This window comes from Canis lupus, chromosome 20, assembly GCF_003254725.2.
Source record: "Canis lupus dingo isolate Sandy chromosome 20, ASM325472v2, whole genome shotgun sequence".
NCBI lineage: Eukaryota > Metazoa > Chordata > Mammalia > Carnivora > Canidae > Canis > Canis lupus.
Genome location: NC_064262.1, coordinates 6,322,163 through 6,335,857, shown reverse-complemented (window position 1 = coordinate 6,335,857; position 13,695 = coordinate 6,322,163). Strand labels below are relative to the sequence as shown.

At 46.9% G+C, this 13,695-nt stretch overlaps 1 protein-coding gene and 1 long non-coding RNA gene across 8 annotated transcripts in view; one reads left to right on the top strand and one right to left on the bottom strand.

The window, feature by feature from the left end:
* PPARG (peroxisome proliferator activated receptor gamma) overlaps window positions 1-2,677 on the top strand; it is a 131,899-nt gene extending 129,222 nt beyond the window's left edge. For all 7 annotated transcript variants that reach the window (XM_025449535.3, XM_025449564.3, XM_025449545.3 and 4 more), the window contains one exon: window positions 2,227-2,677. In XM_025449535.3, coding sequence (XP_025305320.1) covers window positions 2,227-2,474 — 248 coding nt within the window. In that variant the 3' untranslated portion in view covers window positions 2,475-2,677. The remainder of the gene's footprint in view (window positions 1-2,226) is intronic.
* A 7,233-nt stretch (window positions 2,678-9,910) lies between these two features.
* LOC125753082 (uncharacterized) lies at window positions 9,911-13,096 on the bottom strand. Its single transcript, XR_007404065.1, has 4 exons — window positions 12,874-13,096; window positions 11,093-11,167; window positions 10,884-10,961; window positions 9,911-10,475 (listed from the first exon to the last, which is right to left on the bottom strand). It is a non-coding gene; the product is annotated as an uncharacterized LOC125753082 (long non-coding RNA).
* Between the last annotated feature and the right edge of the window lie 599 nt (window positions 13,097-13,695).

Here is a 13,695-nt window from a genome sequence, read left to right as displayed (position 1 = left end):
CAAAGCATGCTTCTATATAACTCTTAGATTAAAAATGAAATCAAAATAGTAAGACTATTTAGGAAAGAGCTATGAGCATACTATTTACCCAAGCCTATGGGATGAAACCAAAGTGGTACTCAGAGGAAATTTTAGAGTTTTAAATGCATCTATCAGAAAACAAGAAATACTAAAACTAAATGAATTAAGCATTCCACTCAAGAAGCCAGAAAAAGAGGGAAAAATAAACCTAAAGAAAGTTAAAAGAAAAAATTAAATTGAAAACAAGATAGAATTTTTAAAAGAGTTGATGAATAAAACCAAAAGCTGTGTTTCTTTAAAAAGAAAAAGAAGCCTTTAGCAAATCAGATTTTTATTTTTATTTTATTTTATTTTATATAAAGATTTTACTTATTTATTCATGAGAGATAGAGAGGCAGACATAGGCAGAGGTAGAAGCAGGCTCCCTGCAGGGAGCCCAATGTGGGACCTGATCCCAGAACTCTGAGATCACGCCCTGAGCCAAAGGCAGACGCCCAACCACCTGAGCCACCCAGGCATCCCGCATATCAGATTTTTAAATGAGAGAATATACAAAATAAAAAGCATTCAGTTATAAATAAAAATAAGAAATTTCAAATTCTAAAATAATATTATGTATAATTCTATTCCAATATGAATTACAAAATTTTACTTTTAATAAAGAGTAAATGGTCTTTACTAAATCTTGATTAAGCTCTTTACTAAAGAGACTAAAAGCTGTAGAAGAAAAATTAAAGGTAGACCAAGATTTACCATCAGGCTCAGGTGGTTCTGCCAGTGAATTCCAAGAAGCCAGTAAGGAATAGACCCTTACTACATAGAAATAGAAGGAAAATTTCTCAACTCAGTCTAGAAAGCTAGTTAACATATCGAAACAGACAAAGGATGGCACAAAAAAAGACAACTCTGGGCCAATCTCACAAATTTTTAAACCCTAAGGAAAATAGGAGCAAATAAGTACAGCAATATAAGGAAATCTCTTAATATAATTTACTAGATTAAGATAAATCCATTCAGTTATCTCTTTAGAAAGCAAAAGTTTAAAGCATTTGATGAAATGTCACAGCATTCCTGAATAAAACAAATTAAAAACTTTATAACTCTTGAAAAGCCAGGAGTAAAACATATCCACTATAATCTCTGGTAAACATCATACTTGTGGTAAGCCAGTAGAAGCATTTTCTTCATGGTTAGGAGTGAAACAAGAATACCTCCTCTCCTACCGCTACTATTATTTAATACCATACTAGAGGTATTAGCCAATACACTGTGGCTAGAAAAAGAAATGAGAAGTGTAAACACTGGGAAAGAAGAAATAAATGAAGTTATCAGTATTTGCAGATATAATAGTCTAGCCAAAATAGAAAAATAAATCCCCGATAACTGTTAGAATTGACAAGAGTCTAGGAAATTGGAATATATTCAGTATACTAAAATCAGTACATTTTTTGTAAGCACCAGCAGGGATAGATTAGAAAAGATCCTGAATCCTATAGAATCCTATAAAGCAAAAAAATAAAGGACACTGTAAAGTATTTAGGGTTTCATCTAACAGGATCTTCATGAAGAAAAACATAAAAAGTTTAAAGGTGTCATTTAAGTCCACTATTTAAAAATTCAAATAAGGAAAGTTTAAAGAAGAAAGTGAAAATTCCCTCACCGCTTGGAAGAAACCTCTGTTAAAATCGAGGGCTCTATCCTTCCAAACTTATTTAAAACGATGGCTTGTCTCATTGAAAACATATATGGCATATTAAGGAAAAAAGAAGACAAAGCTGATTTTAAAAGTGTGCCTACAGCTGTGGTGAGCAAGTAAGTAGAGATTTAGAAAATACAGACTCATCAGGAAGGGACAGAAGTTAAAAATGAGATTTCCGAGCAAGTAGAAACCTACTAGCGGACGAGTCCACAGTCAGGGGAGGATTGCATTGCCATTGTGTGTGTCAACTGAGCAGGCAATAGATTATGCCCCAGCCAGGAAACGATGCCCCCCGGAAGTTCTGCTGGTCTTGGTTTCAACCTGTACCCCCATATGCAGTTCTTGCCCATGGTCTACTTACCCTCTCTCCCCACCGTATTTTAGAACCAGAGCAAAACAAGCCAATAAAAAGACAGGTTAGAGTAGCTTGGCTGAAAATGCCTCAGATGTAGGACCAGAGAATTCTGTAACTGAACCTCCTGTTCTTCTCCCCCTCCCGCCCCCAGACCGCCCAGGTTTGCTGAATGTGAAGCCCATTGAGGACATACAGGACAACCTGCTACAAGCCTTGGAGCTCCAGCTCAAGCTGAACCACCCTGAGTCCTCTCAGCTCTTTGCCAAGCTGCTCCAGAAAATGACAGACCTCAGACAAATTGTAACAGAACATGTGCAGCTATTGCAAGTCATAAAGAAAACAGAGACAGACATGAGTCTTCACCCACTCCTACAAGAAATATACAAGGACTTGTATTAGCAGAGAAGTCCAAATTCACTGACAACGTTTTCCTTCTTCCGATTGCACTATTTTGAGGGGAAATCTGACACCTAAAAAATTTACTGTGAAAAAGCATTTTAAAAAGAAAAGGTTTTAGAATAAATAGATCTATTTTATGCATATTGTTTATAAAAATACATTTACAATTTACTTTTAATATTAAAAATTACCATATTATGAAATTGCTGGTTGTGTTTGAAGACTGAGTCTTTATGTGTCCTCTACCCTCCTCACACCGCCAGGCTTATTTCCTTTTATTCCCTTCCTCCCTCCCTCCCTCCCTCCCTCCCTCCCTCCCTCCCTCCCTCCCTTCCTTCCTTCCTTCCTTCCTTCCTTCCTTCCTTCCTTCCTTCCTTCCTTCCTTCTTTTTTTAAGATATATTTATTTTAGAGAGAAAGAGCATGGGTAGGGGCAGAGGAAGAGGGAGAGAAGCAGACTCCCCGCTGAGCACAGAACCTGATATGAGGTTCCATCTTGTAACCATGAGATCATCATCTGAGATGAAATCAAGAGTTGGGCTCTCAACCAACTGAGGCACCCCATCTTCTTTCTTACACATTTTTAAAAATTTGAATGGAACTGCTGCTCAACTTTCATTCTCAGTAAATTAATTTTTCACTCAATTTACAACTTCTCTGAACTCTCCATCTGCCTTAAACAACCACAACTAAGAAAAGAAGGAAAACATCAGGACCAAAAACCTTTGAGAGCATGTGTTTCTTACCCTAGATGTGCAAGTCTGGGGCATAGCCTTATACCTACCAAGAATCCTGTCATCTTCCACAAACCCCCATCAAGATTTCCACTCAACATGAGCAACCTACTGACAGGGTGCCAAGGGATACACCATACACCCAGTGGCAAGCACCAACTGCTAGAAGCTGTGGGTAACAGAAGTGTTTGAAGATTTGGCACCTGCCAAAAAGAAGTTATAGTTAAATTGAGGAGAAAAGATTCCTCTTTCTTAAAAACAGATTATAATAGTATAATCATGTGCCCAATAAATGGCTCACACTCCATAAGTAGTGTAAGAGTTCAAAGGAAGTAAGGATTGATGAAGATTGGATTAGTTGAGTGTGACTCTAAATTCATTGAAGTGGGCCTGAGAGAATGTGCTGGATTTGGGATAGGTAGATAGTAGGAGAAAAGACATTCCAGGAAAGCAAAACAGAACACCAACAAGAGAAACCAAAAACCAAACATGAATGAGGGAGAAGAGCCACATTCTGATTCTGATGGACATGGATGAGTTTTGCTATCATTACTCCTATAATCCTCCTTGGGACCCCGTTGCCCAGAGATCTTTTGCTTTTCTAACCTCAAAGGCTAATTATCTGTATCATTTAGGTGATGGCATGCCTCCCCAGCATGCAGACGGTATGTTGACTAAAAGGGCCTTCCTTCTTGGCATGTGAATAGATTCACTGATCAGAACCACCAGTTCACTAGCGTTGCCTATCCGTGAACTCATGATACTATGACTTCGAAGGGTACTTTACAAACAAACTCTCCTGCAGTCTTTCTCCTCCAGGATGGTTATGTCCACTGACCAAAATTATTTCCCTGGTACTCCTCCCTTAGTTTATCTTTCTTTATAATAACGCACTGATACTGGGGCATTTGGGTGGCTCAGTGGTTGAGCGTCTGCCTTTGGCTCGGGTCATGGTCCCAGGGTCCTAGAATCGAGTTCCGCGGGGAGCCTGCTTCTCCCTCTGCCTATGTCTCTGCCTTTCTCTCTCTCTCTCTCTCTCTCTCTCTCTCTCTCTCATGAATAAATAAAACCTTTAAAAATAAATAAGGCACTGATACTTAGAAGAACATAACTTCACATTTGAGGCTTTCAGGCCAAAACATCAGGAAAGACCTTTTCATCCTTCACCTAAAAATAAACATCTCCAAAGAGTCTGTTACAGAAGCGAGTCCTGACCACAACCCTAAAAATGTAAGATCCCTAACCCTTGAAGAGCCACGACTTCCCAGCTCAAAACTTTAGTAGCGGCAACCACAGCTTTTTGGGACCAGCGACTGAAGTCCTTGTCAAAGTGTTAACACCAGGAGGGAGAGTGACAAACTCGGTCCATCACATGGCAATTTTTCCCTTGATGCCAAACATCAGGATATCCTGAAACATCCCCATGACTGACTAGAGGCTCACCACTGTTCCATGTGGAGAGTTTATCATCCAGGAGATCTTGAAGGAAAAAAAGAAAAGAAAGAACGTGTGTGAGCAGTAGACGAGGTGAGGATTCCACCTCAGAGGAGATCCCTTGTTTACAAGATTTCTCAAACAAAAAGTCTTTCAGCACGCTGCTGCTGCGCTCTGCTCCCACCAGCGTCCAAACCCTCCCCACATTCTCCGCGCTGTGGCTGCCAACGCAGGACGAGGGAGCCCTTCTCCGCTCTTTGGCACCGATGGTTAGCATTGAATAGCTTTTAAACCCTGGCAGCTCGCAAGTTCCCATCTCTCCGACTTCTTCCCTGTGGTTTGGACTGTCATTTGTTAAATACTTTACAACACATCTTATACAGCCTCCAAAGCTCCTGCTCCTCTCTCTGGTCTCCCTTCCCCCGCAGGATGATTCACAAGTTCATCAACAAATGTATCATCGGTTATTCATAGTGCTTTCTCCGGACATAAACACACTTAGGGATTTGTGTTAATAAAAATAGGAAGAAAAGTAACTTTGGTCAAGAGTCCAAAAAGAGAGAGGGGGGTGATTCAGGGCTCCCGTGAGAGCCCTACCCCTAGCACTGCCCTTGACTCTGGCCTGGCTCCTCACCCCCACCCCAAGCCCACCCCCATCTGCAGCTCCCCGCTGTCCATGGAGCACATATCTGCACACCCCGTTGTTCTGTAGCTACCATCAAAAACTGGGCAGATTTGAGTATCTGGCTTCTTTTTAAAAATTTGGGTGAGGAACAAGAGGAGGGGGTCTGCAGTAAGAACTCACAGAATTGGGATGCACTAGCCAGTGCCACTACTGCAAATTCTGGAACCCAGGAGGATGGCCACATCTGTGCCACTGAAGAAAGAAGGGAGGAGGGGGAACTAGGCTTCTGTGGTAGGCCTACTTGGTTGCTACTGGATTCCAGTGACTTTCCTCATCTCCCTAGAGGCTAACGAAGGCAAACCCTTATTATGGGCAGGCCCTACTTGCTGGATATCCACTACTAACTGTGTGGTGCTGATATAGCGGGCCAAGGGTGAGAAAGAGTTGGAAATTGGCCCCTAGATACTATTCCCTTCAAAATACCCACTGGGGAGCAGGGGTGGAGGCTTCTAAAGAAAGCCAACTTCAGTCCTCAATCCCAAAAGAACCAAAGTGTGTTGCCAGCAGGATCATCCCCCATTGCTTCTCTTCCCTCTTTCCCACCCACTCGCTGGAACAGTTTGGGGCTGTGAGACAGACCAAGATGCCTGTTCCTCACTAGGTAGCCGCCTCCCTATTTGTCTCTGTCCTCTCCACATCCTGGTTCCCAGCCCTGGCTGCTGTTGTCTCTATTCACATTATTAGCACTGTTATTATCTGCGTATCAGTCCTCACCAGGCGATTGTATATGGAAGGCCAACCATTTTAATGCTTATTGAAATGAACTAAAATAGCAGTATCTTTAGCACTGAGACTGTCAGATGTCATCTCATCCCACCTCATTTGTGAACATGTATTCAGCTCATGCTCCAGACCCCATGCCACCATATGAGGAGGAGGGGAACTAGGCCCTGCCCTCAAGGGGCTCATAGTCTGTTGATGAAGTCAGATGCATTATTAAGCTCAGCCAAAGTGATGAATCGCCTAGAGGTGTGAAAAAAGAATTCATGGGGGATGTGGGTGGACTCAGAAGAGTAAAAGCACATCATGTGTTCAGAAAGCAGCAAGAAGTTAGATATGCCTACCATAGCCGAGGTGGTGAGAAGTGAATGTGGCCAGGTCAGCGTCAGATTTTAACAAGGGAGCTACCTTGGACTGTATTTGTAAGCAACTGGGATCCAGTGGATAGTGCCAGGTGGAAGAGGGACATGATCAAGTTTGCATGTTGGGAAGTCAGCTCTCTAAAAGGTCAGATCCCCTCTGCAATGCTTCTAACAGCTGTCTAACCCCTGAACAACTACCTTACGAGTTGGGGGGCTCTCTCCCTTCCAAGCCCCTTGATGATTTCCATCTGCTGCCCCTGGGGTCACACATACCACATGCTTGTTCCTGCACCCTAGAGGTTCCGACTCCCCTCGTCCTCTTCAATCTTTTGGCTCCATCTCAAGGTCCCCAGCTCCCTCCCTCCTTGCTGTCCATTTCCTAATGCTCCTAGGAGCTGGGGCCTCACATCCCCCTCACCCACAATGTTCCTCTGCTTTGATGGCAAAGTCACCGCTACCCCCATGTAACAAAACTTTCAGGCCCTACACTCATTTCCAGGCCAGCCCTGCATTTGTCATAGAATTCTAGAAAATTCAAGCTCAAAGGAGCTAAGCCATTCAAATGACAGATGAGAACCTTGAGAATCAAAGAAGTTAAGTGATAAGCCCAAGACCCTAGGAGTCTACTAGGATTAATTTATTCAAAGGTGTTATATTTCATACATACTCTTATCAACCCTGACATGGCCACTAGTGGGATCAGCAGGTTAACATGAGAATCTCGAAGTGCATGACGAACTTGGAGCTAGTGTGAGTCTCTGCACTGTGGAACAAGGAAAAAGAATGGGGCAAAGTTCTTAGAGGGATTATTGTAATGATCAAAAGATTATTATGTGAGTCATTCAGTATGTGTCTGGCACATAGTATGTGACACTGTTATGGAAGACAATATCTCAATTTGGACTTTAGAGATGCCTGGGTTTGAATTAAATTCCTAACCCTACCACTACTTGCCCTATAACCATATGACTTTTGGCCACTCTCTGAACCTCTTTAGTTCTTAATTACCCTCATCTGTAAAATGGAACAATAATACCCATCTTACAGGTAATTGTGAGGATTAAATGTAATAGGGCCTATAAAACACTTCACACAGCTCCTTGGCACCTCTTAACCAGTCAGTCTGTGTTGGCTACAGATAACGTCGTGGCCACTGTTATTATTAAAGTGTCCTTCACTCAAGAAGGCATCCTGGCCTCATAGAACAGGCTCTTCCTGTTCAAGTATTCCGCGCCTTCCCTGAATAGACGGGAAACCAGGTAAAGGGATTGGATTTCAACATTTGGCAGTACAATAAAAAATACATTCTCTCAAAAGCATTTTGCTTCCAGTCCATAAGCACTAGGAGAAAATAATTATATGAAAGACAACTGCCATGTTCTGATTTAGAAAAAAAAAAAAAATGCCAGGATGAGGCTAAGAAAACATTTCTCCAAAGTAGTGGGACTTTTCTCTTGTGACTTATGGTCCTAATTTTAGACTAATATTACATAGTTTGCATCTCCGGAGGGGTTATAAAGAATAAGAAAATTGCTAATTTGGGTCTGTAGGGAGTGGGTTGGGATATTTCCATCCCCTCTAGAGTTTTGTAAATATGTTCCAGGCCAGAAGTTCCCAGGAGAATAGCATTCCTGGGATCTATTTAGTGCCATGGGCTGTGCTCAAGGAGGATCCAAGTGGCTTTCTGCAAGAGTTGGAAAACTGTGATCCTGTGGCTACTTTTACATAATCCTAGAGGCTGTGGCGTGTAGAATAGAGTATCCACTGTCAGCTCGAGGCTTGGCTCTGCTACTTTCTAGGTGTGTGGCCCTGAGCAAGTCACACTTCCCCTCTGGGGACAAAGAACCTGGCCTAGAGAAAGAAATCCTTCAGCAAATGGCATCTGATTCATTCATCATGAATGAAGGAACGGGTCTCAGTTTCCCTCTCTGTAAAATGGGAATAACTGCACCCACCATGCATGTCTTACAAAATATCACATGAAGCAAGCAGGGCAGGCTGGGTCACCGCTATTCTCAGACAAGAAAGAGAGCCCCAGTTGAGGTACAGGAGCTAGCCCAAGCTTACACAAATAAAAGGTAGAGGCAAAGCTAAGCCTAGATCTCAGGCCTGCTGAGGCCCACCTTATTTATTTATTTATTTATTTATTTATTTATTTATTTATTTATTTATTTAAAGATTTTATTTATTTATTCATGAGAGGCAGAGACACAGGCAGAGGGAGACGGGGAGTCCCACGGGGAGCCTGATGTGGGACTCAATCCCAGGACCCTGGCATCATGACCTGAGTGGAAGGCAGGTGCTCAACCACTGAGGAGGCACCCAGGTGCCCCGAGGCCCACCCTATTTAGGGTTGTTTTCTACTACCCGCTGGGTGCAAAGACAGTGTTGCTGGTTGGCAGAGCTGCAGCTGATGGCATACAAGACTTCAGTTGGAATTTTGGCTCTGCCCCATACTAGCTGTGCAACCTTGGGCAGGCCCCTTCCGACTCCGGGCCTCAGCTTCTTCCTCTAGTCTGTGATGGTCCTGCCTTGTAGGGTCGCTGTGAGGACCAGAGGTAGGTCCTGGAGCCCCTTGCAGCATCTGCTGGGCCCTCGCTCGGGCCTGGGGATGTTGGTCACCCGTGTCCTCACCCAGAGAGGAGACCGTGAGGCGCCGGCCTGTGCGGGGTGGTCCCGCGTGGGCCTGGGTTCCGCCGGCGGCCTGCGGCGGCCCTTGGGAAACCGCTCTGGGGGCCTCGGGTTCCTCATCTGCACGGCAGAGGCTCTGCCCCGCGCGTCAGCTCTGGGGGGCTGGAAGGAGGGCGAGGCCCCTGTGGTCCCTGCTGCCCCTGCACCCCCCATCCCCCCCCGCGGCCGCCCACCGCAGCCAGCGCCGCTAGCGCCCGGAGCCTGGAGCCGCGCCAGCCGGAGGGGTGCTGCCTCCGGGCGCAGGGAGGGGCCCCGGGGCTGCTGGTTCCCACCGGCCGCCGAGGGGCGTTGTGCCGAGTCAGCGAGCTGGCGCTCCGAGCCGGGGGGAGGCAGCCAGGACGGCCTCCCGGAGCCCGGGAAGCGCGGGCCAAGCCGGCCGCCAGGCCTCCCGGGGCTCGGCGTGGGGGGCGGGGAGCGGCTGCCGGGGCAGGAAGCCGGGCTGCGGGAGCTGCGCCTTCTGGCAAGGCCCTCCCCAGGGCGGCCTCCACCCTCCCAGGCTCCCCACTCGGTCGGTCGCTCCTCTCAAACATCATACAAGCCTGACTTAGAAACTGCCTCATGGCCCTTAGTCCTCCGCAAACCCAGGGAGGTGGTTTACGGGGCAAGGTCCCACAGAGCACATGGCACACTCCGAAGGGACCCCGGGGAGAGTTTAGTGCAGGGGGCGGGGGGCGATCCACAAACCTTGGGGAGGGCTATGGGAACCAATATGGGGAGGTGCGAGCCTCCGGCCACCCCAGGCTAGCCACGGCCCCGAGGCCAGGGGAGGAAAAGGGTTTTTTCTGTTTTGTTTTGTTTTAAGATTTTATTTATTTATTCATGAGAGACACACAGAGCGAGGCAGAGACACAGGCAGAGGGAGAAGCAGGCTCCAGGCAGGGAACCTGATGTGGGACTCGATCCCGGGTCTCCAGGGTCACGCCCTGGGGTGGGCTGCAGGCGGCGCTAAACGGCTGAGCCCCCCAGGCACCCCAACCCAACAGAGCTGTGGCCACAGGAGAGGGCTAACTCGCAAGAACCGTGGCCCAAGGAAGTGAGGAACATTCTCACGGCAGAGAGCAAACTGGAAGATAAATACCCTTCCTCTCTCTCCTCCCAGTCCTTGGCCCAATCCTACTAGAAGCCAGGGAACAAAAGAATCAATGGACACCATCCCAGGGCACAGAGCAGGGTAGAGATGGGTGGAAGGCAAATCTGGGCAAGTGGTATAGCCAGCAGGGAGCGGTAGGTGGTATCTCGAAGCCCATGATACTGAAGGGAAACAGAACTTTAAGTCTGACTTCACAGAGCAGTAACTCTCCACTCGAGGATTCAGAATCAGCTCCGTCTCACTCCCGAGACAGTCTTTTCATTGTGTTCAACCAGCTATGGAAGACCTAAGGGAGCAGGGCAAGAAGGAGGGTTGATATCAGCATCTCTTTATGCCCCTAGCCCACGTGGGCCCTAGTAGCGGGGAACCTGCACGATTTTATTAGGTACTTTCCACATCTTTCCCTCATATTTAGGCTACATGCCTAAAGCAGCCCATGTAAGTTTTATCCTAAAAGTTAACATAAACTTTGTAGTTTATGCCAAATTTTTAAAAATTTTGAGTTAATGTTTAAAATATTGCTTAGAAGTTAAATGACTTAATTTATTTCTCCTACCTGAAAAATTAAAGGAGAAAAAGGCTCTCCACAGAGGGGTGTTATATGTTTTTCCATGGCTTTAAGTACCCCTGAGAATAGGCCATGTACCCTACTCTGAGGGGACCAGGCCCCAGTATCTTTAGGGTAAGAATTTACCTGCCCAACATCTCATAGCTGATAATCAAACTTGGAGTCCCATAATCCTGCTCCCTGCACGGTTGAGAGAAAGGAAATCTGCCAAAATAAAGGGGAGAAGGTCATTAGCGGTCGGCCTGGGAGGAGTGCAGAGGAACGGGTTTGAGCTCAGTGTCAGCAAACATTCACTGACATTCTCTGTCTCCGGCTCTGGGGATACTCAGATATACCTGGTATGATTCGAGTCATCGAAGAACTCACTCTCTCCTAGAGACAGGCATATAAGCTGGCAAAATCAACGCCACCTGACAAGTGGAAGGAAGAAGGTTCAGAGGCAGGCAGGTGGGTTCAAAGGCCCTTCTCTGCCACTTTCTGGGCATATGACCTTGGATTAGCATGACCTTGAACTAGAAAGGTTTTCTAATTCCTCTGTTATAACTGGGCAAGGTCATACTTACATCATAAAGTTACTGTGAGGAAAAAGAGGTGACATTTGAATTCATGTGGCACTTTGACGTAGCAAATAAAAATTCATTGCCATCTTTGTACTGTGATAAAGGCTGGGATAGAGGACTGTGTGTGCCAGGGCTAAATGGGACAGCCATGCTCTTCTGACCAAATGTTGCACTTGCCATCCAACGTCAAAATAGGTTATCATAAATTTCCCAGAGAATCTGAGCTCTATGTGGAAGTACAGGAGAGGTTTAACCCTGGGTGGGGGTAAGGGTAGGCTTCATGGAGGAGGTGACATTTGAGATGGACTGAGAAGTTTATAAGGGTTGGCCAGGCAGACATGGAAGGGTGTCCAGGCAAGGGGCTCATGTTTAAAGGCACATGGCATGTTAGGCAGGATGAGTATTTTGGTGTGGCTGGAACAGAAGGGTGCCGGGGAGTTGGGGAGTTGAGAAATGGCTGAACTGGATGGAATCAAATTAGGCTGGGGCCTATACTAATGGACGAAAGGGTTAGAACTTTATCCTGGGGGGAGTAGAGAGCCATGGAAGATTTTAAGCAGGGAAGTTGGCAAATCAGATATATTTGCTTTGTTAGCCAGCAAGGAGATAGGACTTGATGCGGAGGTGGGAAGACCTCTAGGAGGCTCTGGCTGTCTTGCGGGCAAGAGGTGAAGGTGCCTTGAGCAAGGAGAAGGCATCAAGGGGGTTGGAGGAATAGTCCAGGGCCTGCTTAATGTTGGGGGAGGAGGGGAGCACTCCAGGGTGGTTCTCAGGGCTTGACCTGGGTGACGTGACATTCTCTTTATTGAGGTGGGGGTTTATCTGAAGGAATATAGAAATACTCAGGGTGGGAAACCAATGGACGTCCAGGAGGGGGTCTAGTTACCTGTTAGATAGATGGGCATCTGCTGCTGAGAGGTGAGGTGGGCTGGAGGAGCACTGGGAGGGCAGCACAAGAGGGTGAGGACAGTCACAGGACAGCGACCATCAAGGAGAAGACCAACAAGTATTCCAGAAATTGCCTCTCTAAGCCCTGTTTCCCCACAGAGGTCAAAAGGAGGTTTCACTTTCTCTATTTTCTTTTTATCCATTGGCTCCCTAAATGCTGAGTGCGTCCTACATGCTAGGGGCTGTTGGAGAAATAGGATCCCATTCAGCTCCCAGTTCTTTTTTTCTTTTTTAAAGATTTTATTTATTTATTCATGATAGTCACAGAGAGAGAGAGAGAGATACAGAGACACAGGCAGAGGGAGAAGCAGGCTCCATGCAGGGAGCCTGATGTGGGATTCGATCCCGGGTCTCCAGGATCGCGCCCTGGGCCAAAGGCAGGCGCCAAACCGCTGCACCACCCAGGGATCCCCAGCTCCCAGTTCTTAAGGGCCTCCCACGGGCAAGGACATATGTCATCTTATCTCTCCTACACAGTGACCATTAGACATGAATACTGTCCTCTCCATTTCACTGTCACCACCAGGAATTGGGGCTTAGAGACCCACATCAACGGGGCCTCGGTGGGTGTTTCGGGCCCATCGCTCCACACACAGAAGCACACATACCATTGAAGACATGTGCCTTGTTCTGACTCCTTCCTGGGACGTTATTCTCTCCAGTAACTCAGCAAAAAATTCTCCTGAGCTCCTGTCTCTGCTTCTAGAGAGAGTTTTGTTATCAGGAAGCAGTGGCCCAGACAGATGGCAGGGCTCAGGGCCAGAGTCCTTTCACTCTTTGATTTTCTCCCTGCAGGTGCCTGCCTCCAGCTCCCAGCCTAGGAAACACCCCGCCCCCACCCTTGCCTCACCCCAACCCGCACCCCTGGGCCTTAGCCAGAGCCAAGAGGCAGACTTGCTGTGTTTGAATTTCAGCGCTCCCCAGTCTGACTCCCTGGGTTTTCTTCCTTTCCAGTCCTGTATTTTTCAGGCCTGAAACCTTGGGACCTCAGTATTCTCATCAATGAAATGGAGGTTATAACCGCTTTTACAGACGCGGCGAGGCTGTTTGGAGGATGGATGAGACAGTGGGAGAAGGTGCTTCGCAAACACTATAAGCTAGAAATCCTGGGGCGGCTGAGTTGTGGTGACCTTGAAAGAGCTGTTGTGTGCACCGGCCGCCCCCCCCCCCCCCCCCCCCCCCCCCGCCAGGCAGGCCCCAGGGCAGGACTCCCAAGACTGAAGCCACAGCTTCGGCCCCACACTAGGAAGATAAGCCCAGCGCACCGGTTCCACCCTAGGGACGCGGCCTTTCTCCGCTGGGGCTGGCGGAGGTTCCTGCGCCAACGCTCTGCCCAGGTTTTATGAGCTCAGAGAGGGTTTACACGATGACTAATATCCCATCCTCGCACTCCCTGGGTCGCCACTACCTGCTGGGCAGGAAGTCCATAG